Source organism: Dendrobates tinctorius, unplaced genomic scaffold (genome assembly GCF_039654945.1).
Source record: "Dendrobates tinctorius isolate UK_male_01 unplaced genomic scaffold, ASM3965494v1 ptg000115l, whole genome shotgun sequence".
NCBI classification, from domain to species: Eukaryota; Metazoa; Chordata; class Amphibia; order Anura; family Dendrobatidae; genus Dendrobates; species Dendrobates tinctorius.
The window spans coordinates 14,566,785-14,583,213 of NW_027361783.1; the positions used below are offsets into that span (position 1 = coordinate 14,566,785).

A 16,429-nucleotide genomic window follows, 5' to 3' on the forward strand; every position below is an offset into this window, starting at 1 on the left:
CGTAGTAAAGCCCCTCAGACAGGGAAAGAATGGAATACTCGGAGGACACAGGCGCTACCTCCAGTTAGATCCCGAACATATGTCAGCTGTCCTAGCGGGACCAAAAGGGATAACAGTAGTTACAGCAGAGTCCGTAATGAGACGGGTCCTGGATCCAGGTAGTTGGTAAGGAGTCGGTTCCAGTGACCTTCACACAGTCCTTGGACTCGGATGGCTGTTGGCGGAACGGGATGACTTTCACCCAGATGGTTGCCGATATAACCAGGAAGCACAGGATACTGATACTCTGTGAAGACAGATAGCATTAGAGAATGCACAGAGTCTGCAGACGCAGCACAGACAGTTTAGCATGAGAACCGAATGTAGCAATGATTGATACTCGTTGCTCTGGCGTTCTCCCTATGGAGCCAGAGCACTGCCATTAGTTAATTGCACTTTATGAAAAATGCACACTGTCCCTTTAAGAAGGCAGGAGAGCGGGCGGTCGTGCCCTAATAGCTTTAGTTACAGATCTGCCGACAGGACGCCAGGAGGTGGAGGCAGGAGAGAGACCTGAATGCTGAGCAGCAGCATGAGACACAGAGGAGGCCGGCTGCTCCAGAAGGACAGCATGCGAGGCTTGAGGTGAGTGCCCAGAACGGGGGGCAGCGGCAGACCTGGACACAGCGCCAGGACGGGGACCAGGTGTAGCAGTGGCAGATCATGGCGCTGCGCCAAGGACAGGGACCGGGTGTAACAGTATCCCCCTCTTTACACCCCCTCTTCTTCAAGCCTGCGTAGAACCTTTTAAGGAGAAGAGGAGCCTGGATGTTCTCTCTAGGCTCCCAAGATCTCTTCTCAGGACCAAAACCCTTCCAGTCCACCAGGTAGTAGGTCTTACCCCTTACTTTCCTCACGGCCAGGATATGTTTTACCTCAAAAACATCATCCTCCGAGACAGGGTCAGGAGTGGTGCCCGGATCCTTAAAGAAGGGGCTCAAAACTACTGGTTTGAGGAGAGAAATATGAAAGGAGTTAAGCACATGTAGGGAAGTAGGCAACTTCAGCTTCTAAGAGACTGGATTGATTTGTCTCAAGATCTCAAATGGTCCAATGAACCGTGGACCCAATTTGTAGGATGGCATCTTTAAACGGATGTACTTTGAAGAGAGCCATACATTGTCTCCAGGGCGAAAGATAGGCATATCCAAACGTCTCTTGTCCGCATGCCTTTTCATGCGCTGGGAGGCTTTCTCCAGAGCAGTTTTGGTGTCCCTCCAGACCTTAGAAAAATCTTCGGAGAAAGTATCGGCACCCGGAACACCAGATGATCCAGAGATGGGAAGAGGTATTCCGGGTTGCAGTCCGAAGACAAACTAAAAGGGAGACTTTCCAGAAGATTCACTTACTTGGTTGTAGGAAAATTCGGCCTAGGACAGCAAGTCTACCCAGTCGTCATGATGCGCGTTGACAAAGTGACACAGGAATCCAGCCAGGATTTGATTTGTCCTCTCCACTTGTCCATTGGACTGGGGATGGTATGCTGAGGAAAAATCCAGTTCAATTCTTACCAGTTTACAAACTGCTCTCCAGAATCTTGAGGTGAACTGGATTCCTCTGTTGGACACGATGTGGAGAGGGAAACCATAGAGACGGAAGATGTGCTGGATGAACAGATCTGCCAACTCAGGAGCAGTTGGAAGACCGGGTAGCGGAATGAAGTGAGCCATTTTAGAGAACGGGTCCACCACTACCCACACCACAGAACAGCTAGATGAGATCGGAAGATCTGTGATGAAGTCCATCGCGATGTGTTGCCAGGGAGAAGACAGAATTGAAGAGGCTGAAGCCTACCTGCGGGTAGGTGCTTGGCCGCTTGTTACGGGCACACGAAAGACAGGCTGTGACATACTCCTGAATGTCCTTAGCCATAGCAGGCCACCAGTAGTACCAGGAGATGAGTTGCAGAGTCTTTCTCTGACCGGCGTGACCAGCCAACTTGGAGGAGTGACCCCACCGAAGGACATGAGTACGTTCAGAAGCTGACACGAAGGTTTTCCCAGCGGGAAGCCGGGTAAGATCAGCAGAAGCGACATCGACTAACCTTGAGGGTTCAATGATGTGCTGCGGTTCTTCTTCCTGATCAGGAGGCAGAAAGGCTCTGGAAAGTGCGTCTGCTTTGACATTTTTGTCAGCTGGGTGAAAATGAAGAACAAAATTAAAGCGAGCAAAAAGCAAAGCCCAGCGGGCTTGATGAGGATTCAGCCTTTGTGCATTTTGGAGGTAAGCAAGGTTTTTGTGATAAGTGTATGACTACCTGATGACGAGCTCCTTGTAGAAGATGCCTCCACTCCTGCAGAACCAATTTGATAGCCAACAATTCCTGATCTCCAACGGAATAATTCCTCTCTGCGGGAGAAAAAACCTTGGAAGAAAAAACACTGGTGTGCATTCGCCCGGTGGACGATTTCTAGGTTAGTACGGCTCCCGCACCTACTGAAGAGGCATCGACCTCAAGAAAAAATTGTTCATTGGAGTTAGGATGATGAAGAACAGGTGCGACAGCAAAAGCCATTTTGAGAGAAACAAAAGCCTCCTCAGCATCAGGAGGCCAATCCTTGGGATTTGTACCTTTCCGGGTCAGAGCAGAGATGGGCACCAGTCGGGTGGAAAAGTTAGGAATGAATTATCTGTAGTAGTTGGCGAAGCCCAGAAATCGCTGTATGGCCTTCAGCCCAGACAGACGAGGCCACTTGAGTACAGCCGATAACTTCTCTGGATCCATTTTTAATCCTGTGGAGGAAACAATGTAACCGAGGAAAAGCAAAGAGGATTGTTCAAAGAGGCACTTTTCAAACTTAGCATACAGTCTGTTCTCCCTGAGCCTTTGTAAGACTAGGCGTACTTGCCTCTGGTGCGAGACCAAGTCAGTGGAAAAAATCAGTATGTCGTCCAGATAGACAACAACACAGGTGTAATGCAGATCCCTGAAAATGTCATTGACGAACTCTTGGAAAACAGCGGGTGCATTGCTTAGACCAAACGGCATTACCAGGTACACGAAGTGACCATCACGGGTGTTGAAGGCTGTTTTCCATTCGTCTCCATCCCTTATTCGGATCAAGTTGTAGGCACCTCTGAGATCCAGCTTGGTGAAGATCTTGGCCCCTCGGAGACGGTCAAACAGTTCTGAAATTAGAGGCAAAGGGTACCTGTTTTTTAACGTGATCTGGTTCAGTCCCCGGTAGTCGATACAGGGCCGCAAGGATCCATCCTTTTTCTTCACGAAGAATAAGCCTGCTCTTGCCGGTGATGATGATTTTCCGATAAACCCTATGGTCAAATTCTCCTGGATGTAGTCCGATATAGCCTGAATCTCTGCCTGGGAAAGAGGGAGGAGATGTTCCAGGAAGATCATCTATTGGACAGTCATACGACCTGTGGGGGGGAGTTTTTCAGCTTCCATTTTCCCAAAGACATCCGAGAAGGACCAGTAAGCGGATGGTAATCCAGGCAGGGTAGCAGGTTGGACCAGGGGTGAAACTGGTTCAATCCGGGTTAAGCAATGGTCCTAGCAGGAATCTCCCCAAAGTAGAATTTCGCCTGTTCTCCAATTAAGGACTGGTTCGTGTTTCTGAAACCAAGGAAAACCTAAAAGCAAGGGGTGAGACAAACCAGGGTACACATAAAAACGGATTCTTTCAGAATGCATAAGACCTACCCGGAGTTCCACTGGCTCAGTCTGGAACTGGACGGGTTCGGTCAGTGGCTGACCATCGACAGCGGTCACCTGCAACAGATTGGGAAGAGACTGAACTGGTAAGTGGTAACGATCCACAAGCATCTGCTGGATAAAACTCCCGGTGGCTCCGGAATCCAACAGACAGAGTCCAGAAAATTTTATTGCTCCGCAGGTCACGGAGACTGAGATCTGCAACGATGGAGAGCAATGTTCTCTACCTAGAGTGGCCTATCCTACTAAGCCTAGGCACAGGAGTTTCCCGACTTCTTTGGACAGGAGCGGATCACGTGTTCGGAACTACCACAATATAGACAGCTTCCATCAACATACATGGCCCCTTACCAGCGCTGAGAATACCAACCCCCAGCTATCTGCTTTAGCAAGGCTTGTTGTAAAAAAATGGTGGGGACCGCATACCATTTTTTAAAATTTATATTGATACTCTCTGCTCAAGCTGCGGAGCACCCTGGATGAACCCATTATAGCTGTGATGAGCTGTTGATTTTCTTATTTTGGGTTTTGAAAGTTTTGTTTCCCTTTTTCAACATTTACATTTCTATCAATCCTTTGATTTGTATAATTCCATGATTTTTTTCTTCTTGATGTTCCAATTTCATTGTTGGATATATGTCAGACAGGTTTTTTTCAGGGAAAATTATAAACAAAATTGTAGCTATATATAGTCTGTGTGCTACCCGGCTTTCATTCCTTTTGGTACAGATAAGATATGGATAGACTGATATGGATAATGGATAGATAGATAGATAGATAGAAAGCAAAAGCAGATTAGAAATCTGCTCTATTGAAAACATTATCTATGAGCTCAAAAACCTTTCAGGTGATGCGGTTTTTTAAAAAGCTGATCTGCTTTTGCGGCTAAAAAACGTATCCTCAAACGCAGCAAAAACGCTGTGTGTGAATGTAGCCTTAGATCAGGAATAGAACAGCCATTTATAGAGCACTAGCTGAAGAGCCCGGCGCTGCCCGAGCATAGTAACTAACTACGGTTAGTTATAACAAATTATAATGATTGAGATATATATATATATATATATATATATATATATATAAATAAAGCTGAGTGCAGAGCCCCATCCACTCCGCATAGCCACATTCACTATAATATCCCGCATCATCCCTTCAGCCAGTGCCACCGGACTACTGCCTCTATTATCCCACATCATCCCGTCAAAGCCACTGGACTACTACCCCCAATATCCCACATCATCCCGTCTGCCAGAGCCACCGGACAACTACCATTGAACTATTGTACCCAATTTATTATATATTTTAGGAGTTGGTCCATTTTATTCCGACTCCACCAAAATGAACTTCGACTCCAACTCCACAGCCCTGGAGGGAACTACTGTAATTCCTTTTATCTGTTCCAATCTTCTACTAAAAGTAGGGCAGACAGACATATGAACATAGCCTCTTTTACCAGAAAGAGTACCACTCTTGTCTATGGACTACGTCTGGAATGGCAGCTCTGCTGTGCTCAATCGAAGAAGATGAGCATGCCCATTTAAGTTTATTACTGGTCTAGAGTGCTCTTTATAAGTTTTGTTACCCACTTTTGTACTGTACTACTGTGTTCCAGTATGACAAGTTTTTTTTTAATTCTTTAGATGTCGCACCAATGCACACATTTGCATTAATATGGGTGTCCTCTTTACTTGTTATTATTGGGATCTTCACAACAGCAGCTTTTTGTATTGTAAGGTAAGTGCTTTACCTCTTTCACTGTGGCAGCTGAAGCATATACAGCTATAATATGCCAAACATATGTTTCCTTTGAAAAGTAATTAGCAGTTCTAAGCAAATATAATATCAAGTTTTAAAAAGCAATAAGTCATACTGTTCCTGTTACTCAGTCCTTCCACTTTGATCAACAGCTCTTAACACAATATGATGCCCTCAGAGCCCCCATAGAGTAGGATGTCCCCAAACAGTAGGATGTTCCACACACCCCCGCCAAACAGTATGATGTCCCTACAAAGCCCTGTCCACAGAATGTTCACTCAAAGACTCCCACATAGTTTGGTGTCCCCAGCTATTTCAATGTTGCATTCTTTAAATAATTGCTTTCATTCTGTTTGTTTAGGAGTGCTCCTCTACCAGACACCTAACTTCCTTTTTTGGGGGGGTCAGGGGCACCTATTTAGTTAACAGTGTCATCACTGGCCCAAGCGATACCCTATAAGCAGGTTTCCTTCACCATTTGCAGACAAATGTAGTTCCCACTGGAAATTCTCATCAGCTGCCCCTTCTCGCAAACCTGTTATGAGACTTTTAGCTATTATGTCTTTCCCAACGTACTACCCATAACACAATTTATCAAGGCTTGAACATGAGAAAGGACAATATTAGACCAAATATGAAACCTTAAGAAAAATATTAAACAAAATGTGACTATGAGACTAGTTATTACTAAAAAATATATAAAATATAGAAAAATATTAACCCTACTATATCTCTTGCAAGCTTCAGTGTAATGCTTACAAGCTTAATAGAAAGGAGATTGCAAGCACTGCCATGTTCAGCCACCTCTGCTAGACTGGTATCCTAGAAAATGAGCTATGACCATCAAGAAAAGTAAACTGACAATATCTCAGGAATGGGATACTTTTTAGTATATAATAAATTAACAAAGTACTTGTATTTATAAGCATTATCAAGCAAACTTATTAATTAAGATGAGAATATCTCTTTAATATCTGCCATTACAAAGATTCGCAATATGGGTACAAATTATTGGTAAGACGTAGAAACAGGAAGTTTCTGAAAATGATGATAGTGAGATGAAAGTCAGATATCAAAGTCAAACATCATTTGAATTTGACTTGAGGGAGGTCAGTGTGAAAGTTGCAATGAGATTCATACATAGGCTTGCACTAGATATCACATAACCAAACAGAAGGCCGATCTTTCTTTGCCTGAATGTTTAGTGCAATGGTAAGAGTGTTGGATTACAGACAGAGAGTTTTGGGTTCAAGTCACAGTAGCAGACAGGTAACATTTTGTATTGTTAACCTTTCAAACCAAAACTTTGTGTGACACAGATGCCTTACCATTAAGCTAATAGGTTCATTATTTGATTGAATATTTAGTTAGTATCATATAATAATAAGCAAACATTAACTTAGGTGTCAGAGTTAGATATCAAAGTAAAATGTCAAGGTCAAATGTCAAACTCAGTTATCAAAGTCAAATCTCAAAATCAGATGTCCGTCAGATGTCAGAATCAGATATTAAAGTCAGTTCTCAGACAGGGTATTTAGCCTCAAACTGACATTATTCTGATGTTTCACTTTGATATCTGAACATGTCCTAAAAAGGTCACTGTAAAGGCTGTGTGCCCACTTTGCTTTTTTTAAGTGTTTCCGACACGTTTTTGCCGCTGCCGAAACGCTTAAAAAACACTAACAAAACGCATTTCCATGCAATCCTATGGGATTCCGCAGGTGCTGTGCCAATGCTGCGGATTTTTCCCCTGCCGAATCACATAGCGGTAATATCCGCAGCATGTCCATTAATTCTGCAGAATCGCAGCGATTCTGTCGCCATAGGATTGCAATGAAACGCTCACTTTACGCATGTGGCTATGTCCACCATGCGTAAAGTGAGTGCTTCATGTGCGGATGGTACCCAGGGTCTGGAGGAGAGGAGACTCTCATCCATGCCGGAGTCCTCCCGGCCCTCAGCGGTGCTGCCAGCAACTTCTGTTCCCAGGGATGCATTGCGTGAATGACCTCTGATTATGTAGCGGTCTCGCGTGACCGCTACGTCATCAAAGGTCATTCGCGCAATGCATTCCTGGGAACGGAGGTTGCCGGCAGCGCCAATGAGGACTGGGAGGGCTCTGGGGGCTGACAGAGGGTAAGTATATCTCTGTTTATTTTTTTAAATTATTTTTAACATTCTGTCTTTTACTATTGGTGCTGCATAGGCAGCATCAATAGTAGAAAGTTGGTCACACTTGTCAAGCACTATGCTTGACAAGTGTGACCAACCTGTCAATCGCTATGCTTGACAAGTGTGACCAACCTGTCAATCACTTTTGCAAGCGATGCTTCAAATCGCTTGGAAAAGTGCTAGCATTCTGCAAGCTAAAAACGCGGCGGGGAGTTGCGGAAATGCTGTGGACAATTGCACAGCATTTCTGCAACGTGGGCACATAGCCTAAAAGTAGCATGAAACAGACAACATGCTGTTCACATCTTTCAAGTAGGGGGTATTTACAAAACATCGAGCTCAAAATCTCTCAAGAAAGGGAAAAAGCTGACAGCACTTGCCTAGCTGACAGTGCATCCATATGGAAAAACTAAGCTGCGGACAATGTACCTAAAGTTTCCATCTTTAATAAGTCAATATATTAATAATTACATTTTTAAAATGTCAAAAGTCAATGTTTGGAAAATGGTTGGACTTTTTATACCTAATTTGGAAGAAAATACCCTCATAAAGCTAAAATTTCAACTCCCATATGATGCGTTACTCAGACCAAACAATAACTATCGTACTTAATCAATGCTAAATTATTTACAGATCTAACCTGTCACTTGGCATAAAAATGCTTATTTTTTGCCAAGTATACGAGCTGCTGTTTTTCAAATCCTGGTATTGTTTTTCTTTTGTTCCTGCATCTCTTGTCTTGAGGTATGACCCCCGTTGCCCTGTATGTAAGTCTAGTCTTGTTATTTAAGGGGGTGTAAATCCTGAAGAAGACGCCCTCATAGCAGAGATCATGACTGCACTTTCTTGGTTATTAAATAGATTTAAGGAAAGGGAAGAAGGCAATGTCTCTCATGAACAGGGAGGTACAAGCAATAAAAAGAAAAATAATCCCAGATTCAGAAGAAGAGTAGCATTTAGATCAATTAAAATGTGCCTAATAATAGCCCATGATAGATTCTCTATAAATCAGATATTTACTGATAGGTGATATGCCAAAAATCAAACTCTACTCTGTTTAATGTATATTGCAATTTTATTTTTTGCATTGGATGGTCCCATATCAGTTGGGTTTAATCGAAATTGGAAATGCTGCTTCCAAGCCTTGAAATCTTCCAAGTATTAGAAGAGTAAAATAATCCATATTGAGATGAGAGCTGTATAGGGTCATTGAGTCAAAAATTGATTTATTTTTCCTGGTGGGCAAGGAACTATCTAAATCAGCTCTACAGCAAAAGGCCCCCCAAACTAATTTGCATACAGTATCTCAGCTTCCTAAGCCCCTGTGTATGTGACCAGGGTGGAAGGAGGTAACTTAACCACAATGCTAAGTGGAACTAGGCATTAAAAACATATGTGACGTGACCGATAGGAACTGCTGTACCACGGAAATAAGATTAAAATGTGATATTTATATCTAGACGTAAATGCCGTTTTACCAGTTTCCTTTTGGTCAGTGTCCTCTGTAGACAGCCTGTCACTTGCCTAAGCCCACTGTCAGAGTTTATTTAATCTTTTTCTGAAATAAACCTCTTGACGCGGGCACAAATACTTGCCCGTTCCATAAAATATTTAACAAATCATTAGTCTGAAAAACAATTACAGCGAGTTAGCAGTGATCATGAAGCATAAGAGACACTGCCTTCCGCAGATATGTGCTATATGACCTTCAGTGCTGAAATGACCTGGAGGAATATTCTGCAACCTCAAAATACTGGACTTATGTCTAAGAGAAAGAAAATCCCTTTTTATAATCCCATAAGCGCTCCTGGTCTCATACATTTGTAACTATTTTATAAGTGAATTTATTTTTACCAATTAAATTCTACTTTTACCGCTTTCACCTCTGGTTAGTTTCTGAACGTTTTTCATGTCACCTCTCTTTGTGCTAATACTACCTCCACTTAGCTGCTTACTCCTTGCCTGAAAGACTACCTGTTCTCCTACATCATTCTCTAACAAGCTTTAGTTCCCTGACAGTCTTTCTACCAGATGACTTGGAAGAAAGCATTCTTCAGAAATCATTAATGTAAATGTCCTCCAATGCCCAATGCAATCTTGTACATTCAGTGTAAGATTAGTATTTTATGATGCATCACAGATCTTAAAAAATGTACAAGGTACAATATATGTATTGTTCATAGAAGTAAAATAATGACTAACTTGTGCTCCTATCCCAAGTGATTAGGAGCGTCCAAAAGGCCTGTCATGAACAGCATTAGGGCAGGTGCTGACAAGTGTGTGTTTGGTTCCAGTGCAGTCTGACAAAACATCGGATCCCACTAGGACCAATGTTAGTTTATAAGGTCATACATATGTCAAACTTTTTTTCCGGACAGAGACTGTCTGAAGAAAAAAAATCTCTGCATGTCCAATATTCGGATTGGACTCAGCCATGTGAGTTAATGAGTGCATGGAAAACATTGGACGGCATTCAGATGACATCTGATTAGTCTTTTTTCCATGCACGCACAGAATAGAGAAGATTGATTTTTTTCTCCATTATCTCCTTATCCAAGAGAAGTGGACAACACTCTGATCACACTCTGTTCACACTCTGTTCACACTCTGATCACACTCTGTTCACACTCTGTTCACACTCTGATCACACTCTGATCACACTCTGTTCACACTCTGTTCACACTCTGATCACACTCTGATCACACTCTGTTCACACTCTGTTCACACTCTGTTCACACTCTGATCACACTCTATTCACACTCAGAGCCTGATCAGAGTGTCATTTGCATAAATGGCTCAATTTTCTAGGGTCAGAGAATCCACTGCCCTCGTCCGCCAACCTTAATTGAATGAATTTAAGGGGCATATGTCTCATCTAAGAATAGCATAATGTAGGGAAAAGGACCTTAATTCCAGTGGTGTATCAATTAGTTGTGATACAATCAAAGTTTTCTCTGCCTTAGATGTTAGTAGTGCTCAGAAAGCTAACCCCACCCAAGCCACTGATTAGCATCTTTTTATATATATTGTTTATTGACAGTAAGCTGCTAATCAGAGGTAAGGGTGTTGTTGGACCAGGAGTCACTAGGACATCTAGTCCAGCAGTGATAATCTCCAGCTGATACAGCACTGATTGTATGGAAACAGCACACAGCCTAGTAAGTGACACATCACTGTCATCAGTTTCAGTCCCTCAGATTATATACCAAAAACCTGCTGAGAGATTCCCTTTAAAGGAGCAGCAAATGTAACAGTAAGAACAATTAATAAAGCTGATACTTAGGAGCATGGGGATAACTGCTAGGTATCAGGCATGGAGGCTCGTAAGGTATTTATCTGTTCTAATTTAGAAGTGTGTGGAGTCTGTGGACAATTATGCATTATTCCAGAGCTGTGCCATCATGTTGTGCCTTATGCCTGTATTTAGCTTTGTCTTTGTACTCTAAGATCACTATTTGTAATATTTTATTATTGTAAGATCTCTGCTTGATTTCTCAATTGTAACCTTTTTCTGTAGGTTATATTGTGAAATCATATATGACAAGTCCATTACCTCTGATATTTGTCATCATTGTGAGCATTAGGTTTTCATGTTCTGAACCTATTTGTCGTATCCAATAGTGTATATGGGAACAGACAAAAGTTATTTGCTTCTTACAAGTGCTAATATCTATTTTCTGCAGAACAATTGGTCAATCTATTAAGTATGCCAACATCTTGACTTATAGAAGCCCTGGTTACAAGCATCAGAGTAAAGATGTCTTCCCAATAGATGACTGTCGGCTGAACAGTGCTTTGGCCGATTGTCAGGCTTCCATTTCGGCTGTCTCTCCCATACACAGGAGCGCTTGTACAGCCAAGCATTCTTGTGTTCTTTATGAGAAAGTCATCAACAGACATCTCTGAAGGCGACCTCTCTCTGAGGCTAGGTTCACATTGGCGTTTCTGTGTGCAGATTGTCATCTGCATGCCAAACGCATGCAAAAACGCATGCAAATGCATGTTTACGCATCTTAATCATGACACCAAAAAAAGCTGCATGTGTATGCGTTTTTGCATGCGTTTGCGTTATTTCTGCGCATGCGTTCGATATTTCCAATGCTTTTCCAGTAGAGTTTCCTTGACACCAGACACCCAGTAGTGTCTCGTGGGATTTCTATATATAGACACACTGCTCAGATGAAATCCTCATCTTTTGCTGCTGTATCCAGCTGCAAGATGGATCTTAGCGTGGAGAGCTTCATTATTAATCTTGATTTGCAATTGAAATTGGCTGTTGCCTTTGCTGTGGCTTGTGAAGAAAAAAGAAGAGGAGAAAGATGGAGAAGACGTCGTCATCGCTGTCGGCAACACACCGTTGTTGAAGTCCGAGAGAGCTGTGGAGCTTACCACTAGTGGTACACAAAGCTGAGTAAAAACCTGCAAAAGTTTTTTGAGTACTCGAGAATGTTTTAACAGAGTTTCGATGACTTGCTGCATCGTGTCCGAGAATCCATCACCAGTCAGGACACACAACTACGTCAAGTAATTCCTGTGGAGGAACATCTGTTGGTGACCCTGAGGTAAGTAATTTTGAAAAACAAACACATGTCATTAGTATAATTGTTAGAAAAGCCATGTACTTAATTTTTTTTTTCCTCATTTTCTGTTCAGATTCCTGGCTATCGGAGAGACCTTATCTCTACATTTTCAATTCTGGATTGGAATGTCCACCCCTTCTGGGATTGTTGGAGACACCTGTCTTGTTTTATGATGTTCTGCATGAAGAATTCCTCCCCCAACCCACAACTGATCTCTGGCTGGAAAATGCTGAAAAATTTCTGGACATTTGCAATTTTCCAAACTGTTTGGGGGCTGTGGATGGCAAACACATTCAGATTATGAAACCAGCTGGAGCAGATGCGAGTATTTCTGTAACTTGAATAATAATCACCTTCACTGTAACACCCGTTAATACTTCACTCAACAATACACACGTTTAAATAAAGAGATAAAGAAAACACAGGGAGACAGGTATTGTGAAGCAAAAGAATTTTTAATAACAAAAATAAAAACAATTTGAATTTTAACAAATAAAATAATGGGATTTACATTCAGGGTCTGCGGGAGGGAGTTACATTGTGGACCTGGGGGTGTCGGGCTGTGATGGTAAGCTAGGAGTGGTTGGGGAAATTGTTACAGGGGAAGTGGCAGTCAATTGGAGGATTGTTCAGTCTGAAGTACGCATGCATATCGAACGCATGCGTACGCATTTCCTTGCGTAACAATGTTTTCCCATAGACAGTAATGCGTTGTTTTGACACACTCAATCTGCAATCATCCACATGCGCATGGCTGTGCATAATTGGCACCTCAAAAAATGCAACATGTTGCGTTCGCCGTACACAGCGAAACGATGCATCGATATGCATCCACATCTGAACGCATGCAAACGCATGTCCCTGCGTACAACATGTTGAAGATATGCAAGCATGACGCATGCGGACCTATGCGGATCATATGCTGCGCACAGATACGCTAATGTGAAACCAGCCTGAGAGAACAATGTAATAGGCAGTATGTAATCAGACATGCCCCATCTCCATGATGATCAGTTTGCCTGCACCCCAATACATAGTGGAGAGTCTGCTAAATATGTGTGAAGTTTATTGAGCATGGGGGCCTTAAGATCCATATTCTGTTGCTGGATTGTAAGATGAAGCTGGTTAGAATATCATCACAATCAGGAGAGGACCGATCAGGACCTAGCCAGAAATTCTTTTCCATCAATCCAACAAGAATTATTAATAGCATTGGTAGAACAGTCAGAAAAACGTAATGGCAACAGATAATTAGAAGGATAAAGATAGGCCATACGGAGCTGATACTTAGACACTGGATGCCATGATTTAAGAAGCTTGATGGGACTGACATCCACAATATTCACTGGTTGGTATTGCATCCTGATTTCCCCTCCCGTAGGAAGAATGTAATTACACCAGTTTCCACCATGACGTACAGTGTGATAGCTGGCATGAAGACAGAACTCTGTTGGCACAAAAGACGATGAATGTACTTTATTTTCAAAAACTTAATAAAGTCTAAAAAGAAACTGGCTTGTAATGGTTGATAAAATGTCTCTGCGTACAATGACGCCAGTAATCTGCAGTAAAACAGAATTTTTTCAAATCTACTTGCAGGTATAATACAGTATAATAGATTTCCTATTATATTGTTTATTGAATTTCTGTATGCTTAAATTTAGGACAAGGAAAAAGAAGACAATTCAGGCAAAACAAGTAAAATTCAGTTTCAATTCTACACGTCCTCAGGTAAAAGGGCTTCTAATCAATAGAATAATCAATATAGCTATAGAGTGGAGAGAAGTAAGGCCCAGAGTCTCCTACTGTTTTCTTGTACAAGACTAGTTTCTTTAAATACAGTGGCTTGTGAAAATATTCACTCCTGTTGGTATTTTCATTTTTTTTTCAGTTTTTTTATGGTTTGCATCAGTTCATGTAAAGAACATGCCTACAACTGTGAACTTTTGTCTTTCTTATATTTGTGAAGCAAACAACAAATAGGGAAACTGATAACTTAAGTGTATATAACTATTCACCCCCCTAAAGTCAGTACTTTGTAGAACCTCCTTTTGCAGCAATTACAATTTTGGTCTCATCTGACCACAACACCTTCTTATATACATTTGTACATCAGTCTCCCACATGTCTTTTGACAAACTGAAAACAAACCTTACAATTTTTGTGTGCAAGTCAAGACTTTTTTTCTGCTCACTCTTCTATGAAGGCCACCTCTATGGAGTGTATGGCTTACTGTGGTCGCATGGACAGATACTCCAGTCTCTTCTTGGGAACTCTACAGTTCCTTAAGAGTTACCTTTGGTCTCTATTCTGCCTCTCTGATTAATGCTGTCCTTGCCCAGGTTGTAATGTAACAAAATAGGTAAAAAGCCAAGGAAGATAGTGGGTTGAACACTTTTGCAAGCCACTGTAGAAGGTATGTGAATCTTTCCTTCACATATGGCAAAAAACAAGGGTTTACTTATCATTTTAAAATAGTAGGTAAGGAGGACTAATTTACATGACACTCCATTATGCAAAAATAATGTATTGTTCAATTGCTTTTTGGATTTGTGATCATGCATGAATATTTTTTTGTTTAAATATGGCTGAATAAAAAAACAAACTTAAAGGGATTTTTAAAGGGAATCTATATGCAGGTTTTTGCTATCTCATTTGAGAGCAGCATAATGAAGGAAAAGGGAAAAGAGATCCTGAATTCAATAATGAATCATTTAGTTTACTGGGTGCAGCCATTGTGACACAATTAGCGTTTTTAGACTTGGCAATGCAGCAGTGCTCACAAAGCTGGCCCGGTCCACACCACGCTCTCTATGTATATAGTCTATAGACAGTGAGCTGCTTATCAGAGGAGGGGGTGTGGTCTAACAGTCCTGTGAGCTGTAGCCTGGGCACTAATATTCTCCTCATGATAAAGCCATCATTGTAGGTAAACAACAGCACACAGCCAATAAAGTGACACATCGCTGAAATGTGTGTTTCAGCCCCTATCCCCTGTTGTTTTAGAATGTATGTCAATAACCTGCTGACAGAGTCCCCTTGAGAATACATCTTCATGGAATGATCACAATATTGCAATGTGTATTTTTCAGCTTACAAGAGTATGCACATAGGCCAACTACTAGAGTGATATATACTAAATTGTTTCACTTGATCTCAGTAAATATTCTTTTTCTTTCAGCTAAAAATGGACACTGTGGATATGGAGCACACATATGCCAATTTTATACCCAATTTTTAACTCTCAAGATTATGGACTTAGAAATGAAGCTATCTAACAATACCTATAAAATATTTCTTTGTGGGAAGATAATAAAGCTGAATAAATTGGAATACACTCCATGTATGGAAACCCTTTTCTTATGTAAAGGTGCTTCACAGGAATTTTTGGAATGTTTAAAAAAAATGAACATTTAACTTTTTTCACAAAAAATTTTCTTCTGTTTTATTTTACGAAGGGTAACAGGAGAAATTGGACCCCAAAAGTTATACAATTTGTCCTGAGTACGCTGATACCCCATATATGCAGGTAAACCACTGTTTGGGCACATGGCAGAGTTCGGAAGGGAAGGAGCGCCGTTTGACTTTTGAATGCAAAATTGGCTGGAATTGAGATTGGACGCCATGTTGCGTTTGAAGTGCCCCTGATGTGCCTAAACAGTGGAAACCCCACACAAGTGACACCATTTTGGAATGTGGACCCCCTAAGGAACTTATCTAGATGTGTGGTGAGCACTTTGGACCCCCAAGTGCTTCACAGAAGTTTAACCCCTTCACTACCAAGGGTGGTTTGCATGTTAATTCCCAGGCCAATTTTTACCATTCTGACCACTGTCCCTTTATGAGGTAATAACTCTGGAACACCTCCATGGATCCCGGTGATTCTGACAATGTTTTCTCGTGACATATTGTACTTCATGATAGTGGTAAAATTTCATTCATATAACTTGAGTTTATTTGTGAATAAAGGGAAATTTGGCGAAAATTTTGCAATTTTCCAAATTTGAATTTTTATGCTCTTAAATCAGAGATATGGCACTCAAAAAACTTAATAAATAACATATGTTTACTTTACATCAGCACAAATTGGGAACCAAAATTTTTTTTTCTTAGGAAGTTATAAAGGTTAAAATTTGACCAGCGATTTCTCATTTTTACAACACCATTTTATTTTTACGGACCACATCAATTTGAAGCCATTTTGAGGGGTCTA

The 16,429-nt window shown here is 41.5% G+C and overlaps 1 protein-coding gene across 1 annotated transcript in view; it reads left to right on the forward strand.

Annotated features, from left to right (window-relative positions):
* CD226 (CD226 molecule) overlaps positions 1-16,201 on the forward strand; it is an 85,067-nt gene extending 68,866 nt beyond the window's left edge. The window contains exons 4-6 of the mRNA XM_073590057.1: positions 5,350-5,443; positions 13,881-13,947; positions 15,398-16,201. Coding sequence (XP_073446158.1) covers positions 5,350-5,443; positions 13,881-13,947; positions 15,398-15,457 — 221 coding nt within the window. The 3' untranslated portion in view covers positions 15,458-16,201. The remainder of the gene's footprint in view (positions 1-5,349; positions 5,444-13,880; positions 13,948-15,397) is intronic.
* Positions 16,202-16,429: the final 228 nt, after the last annotated feature.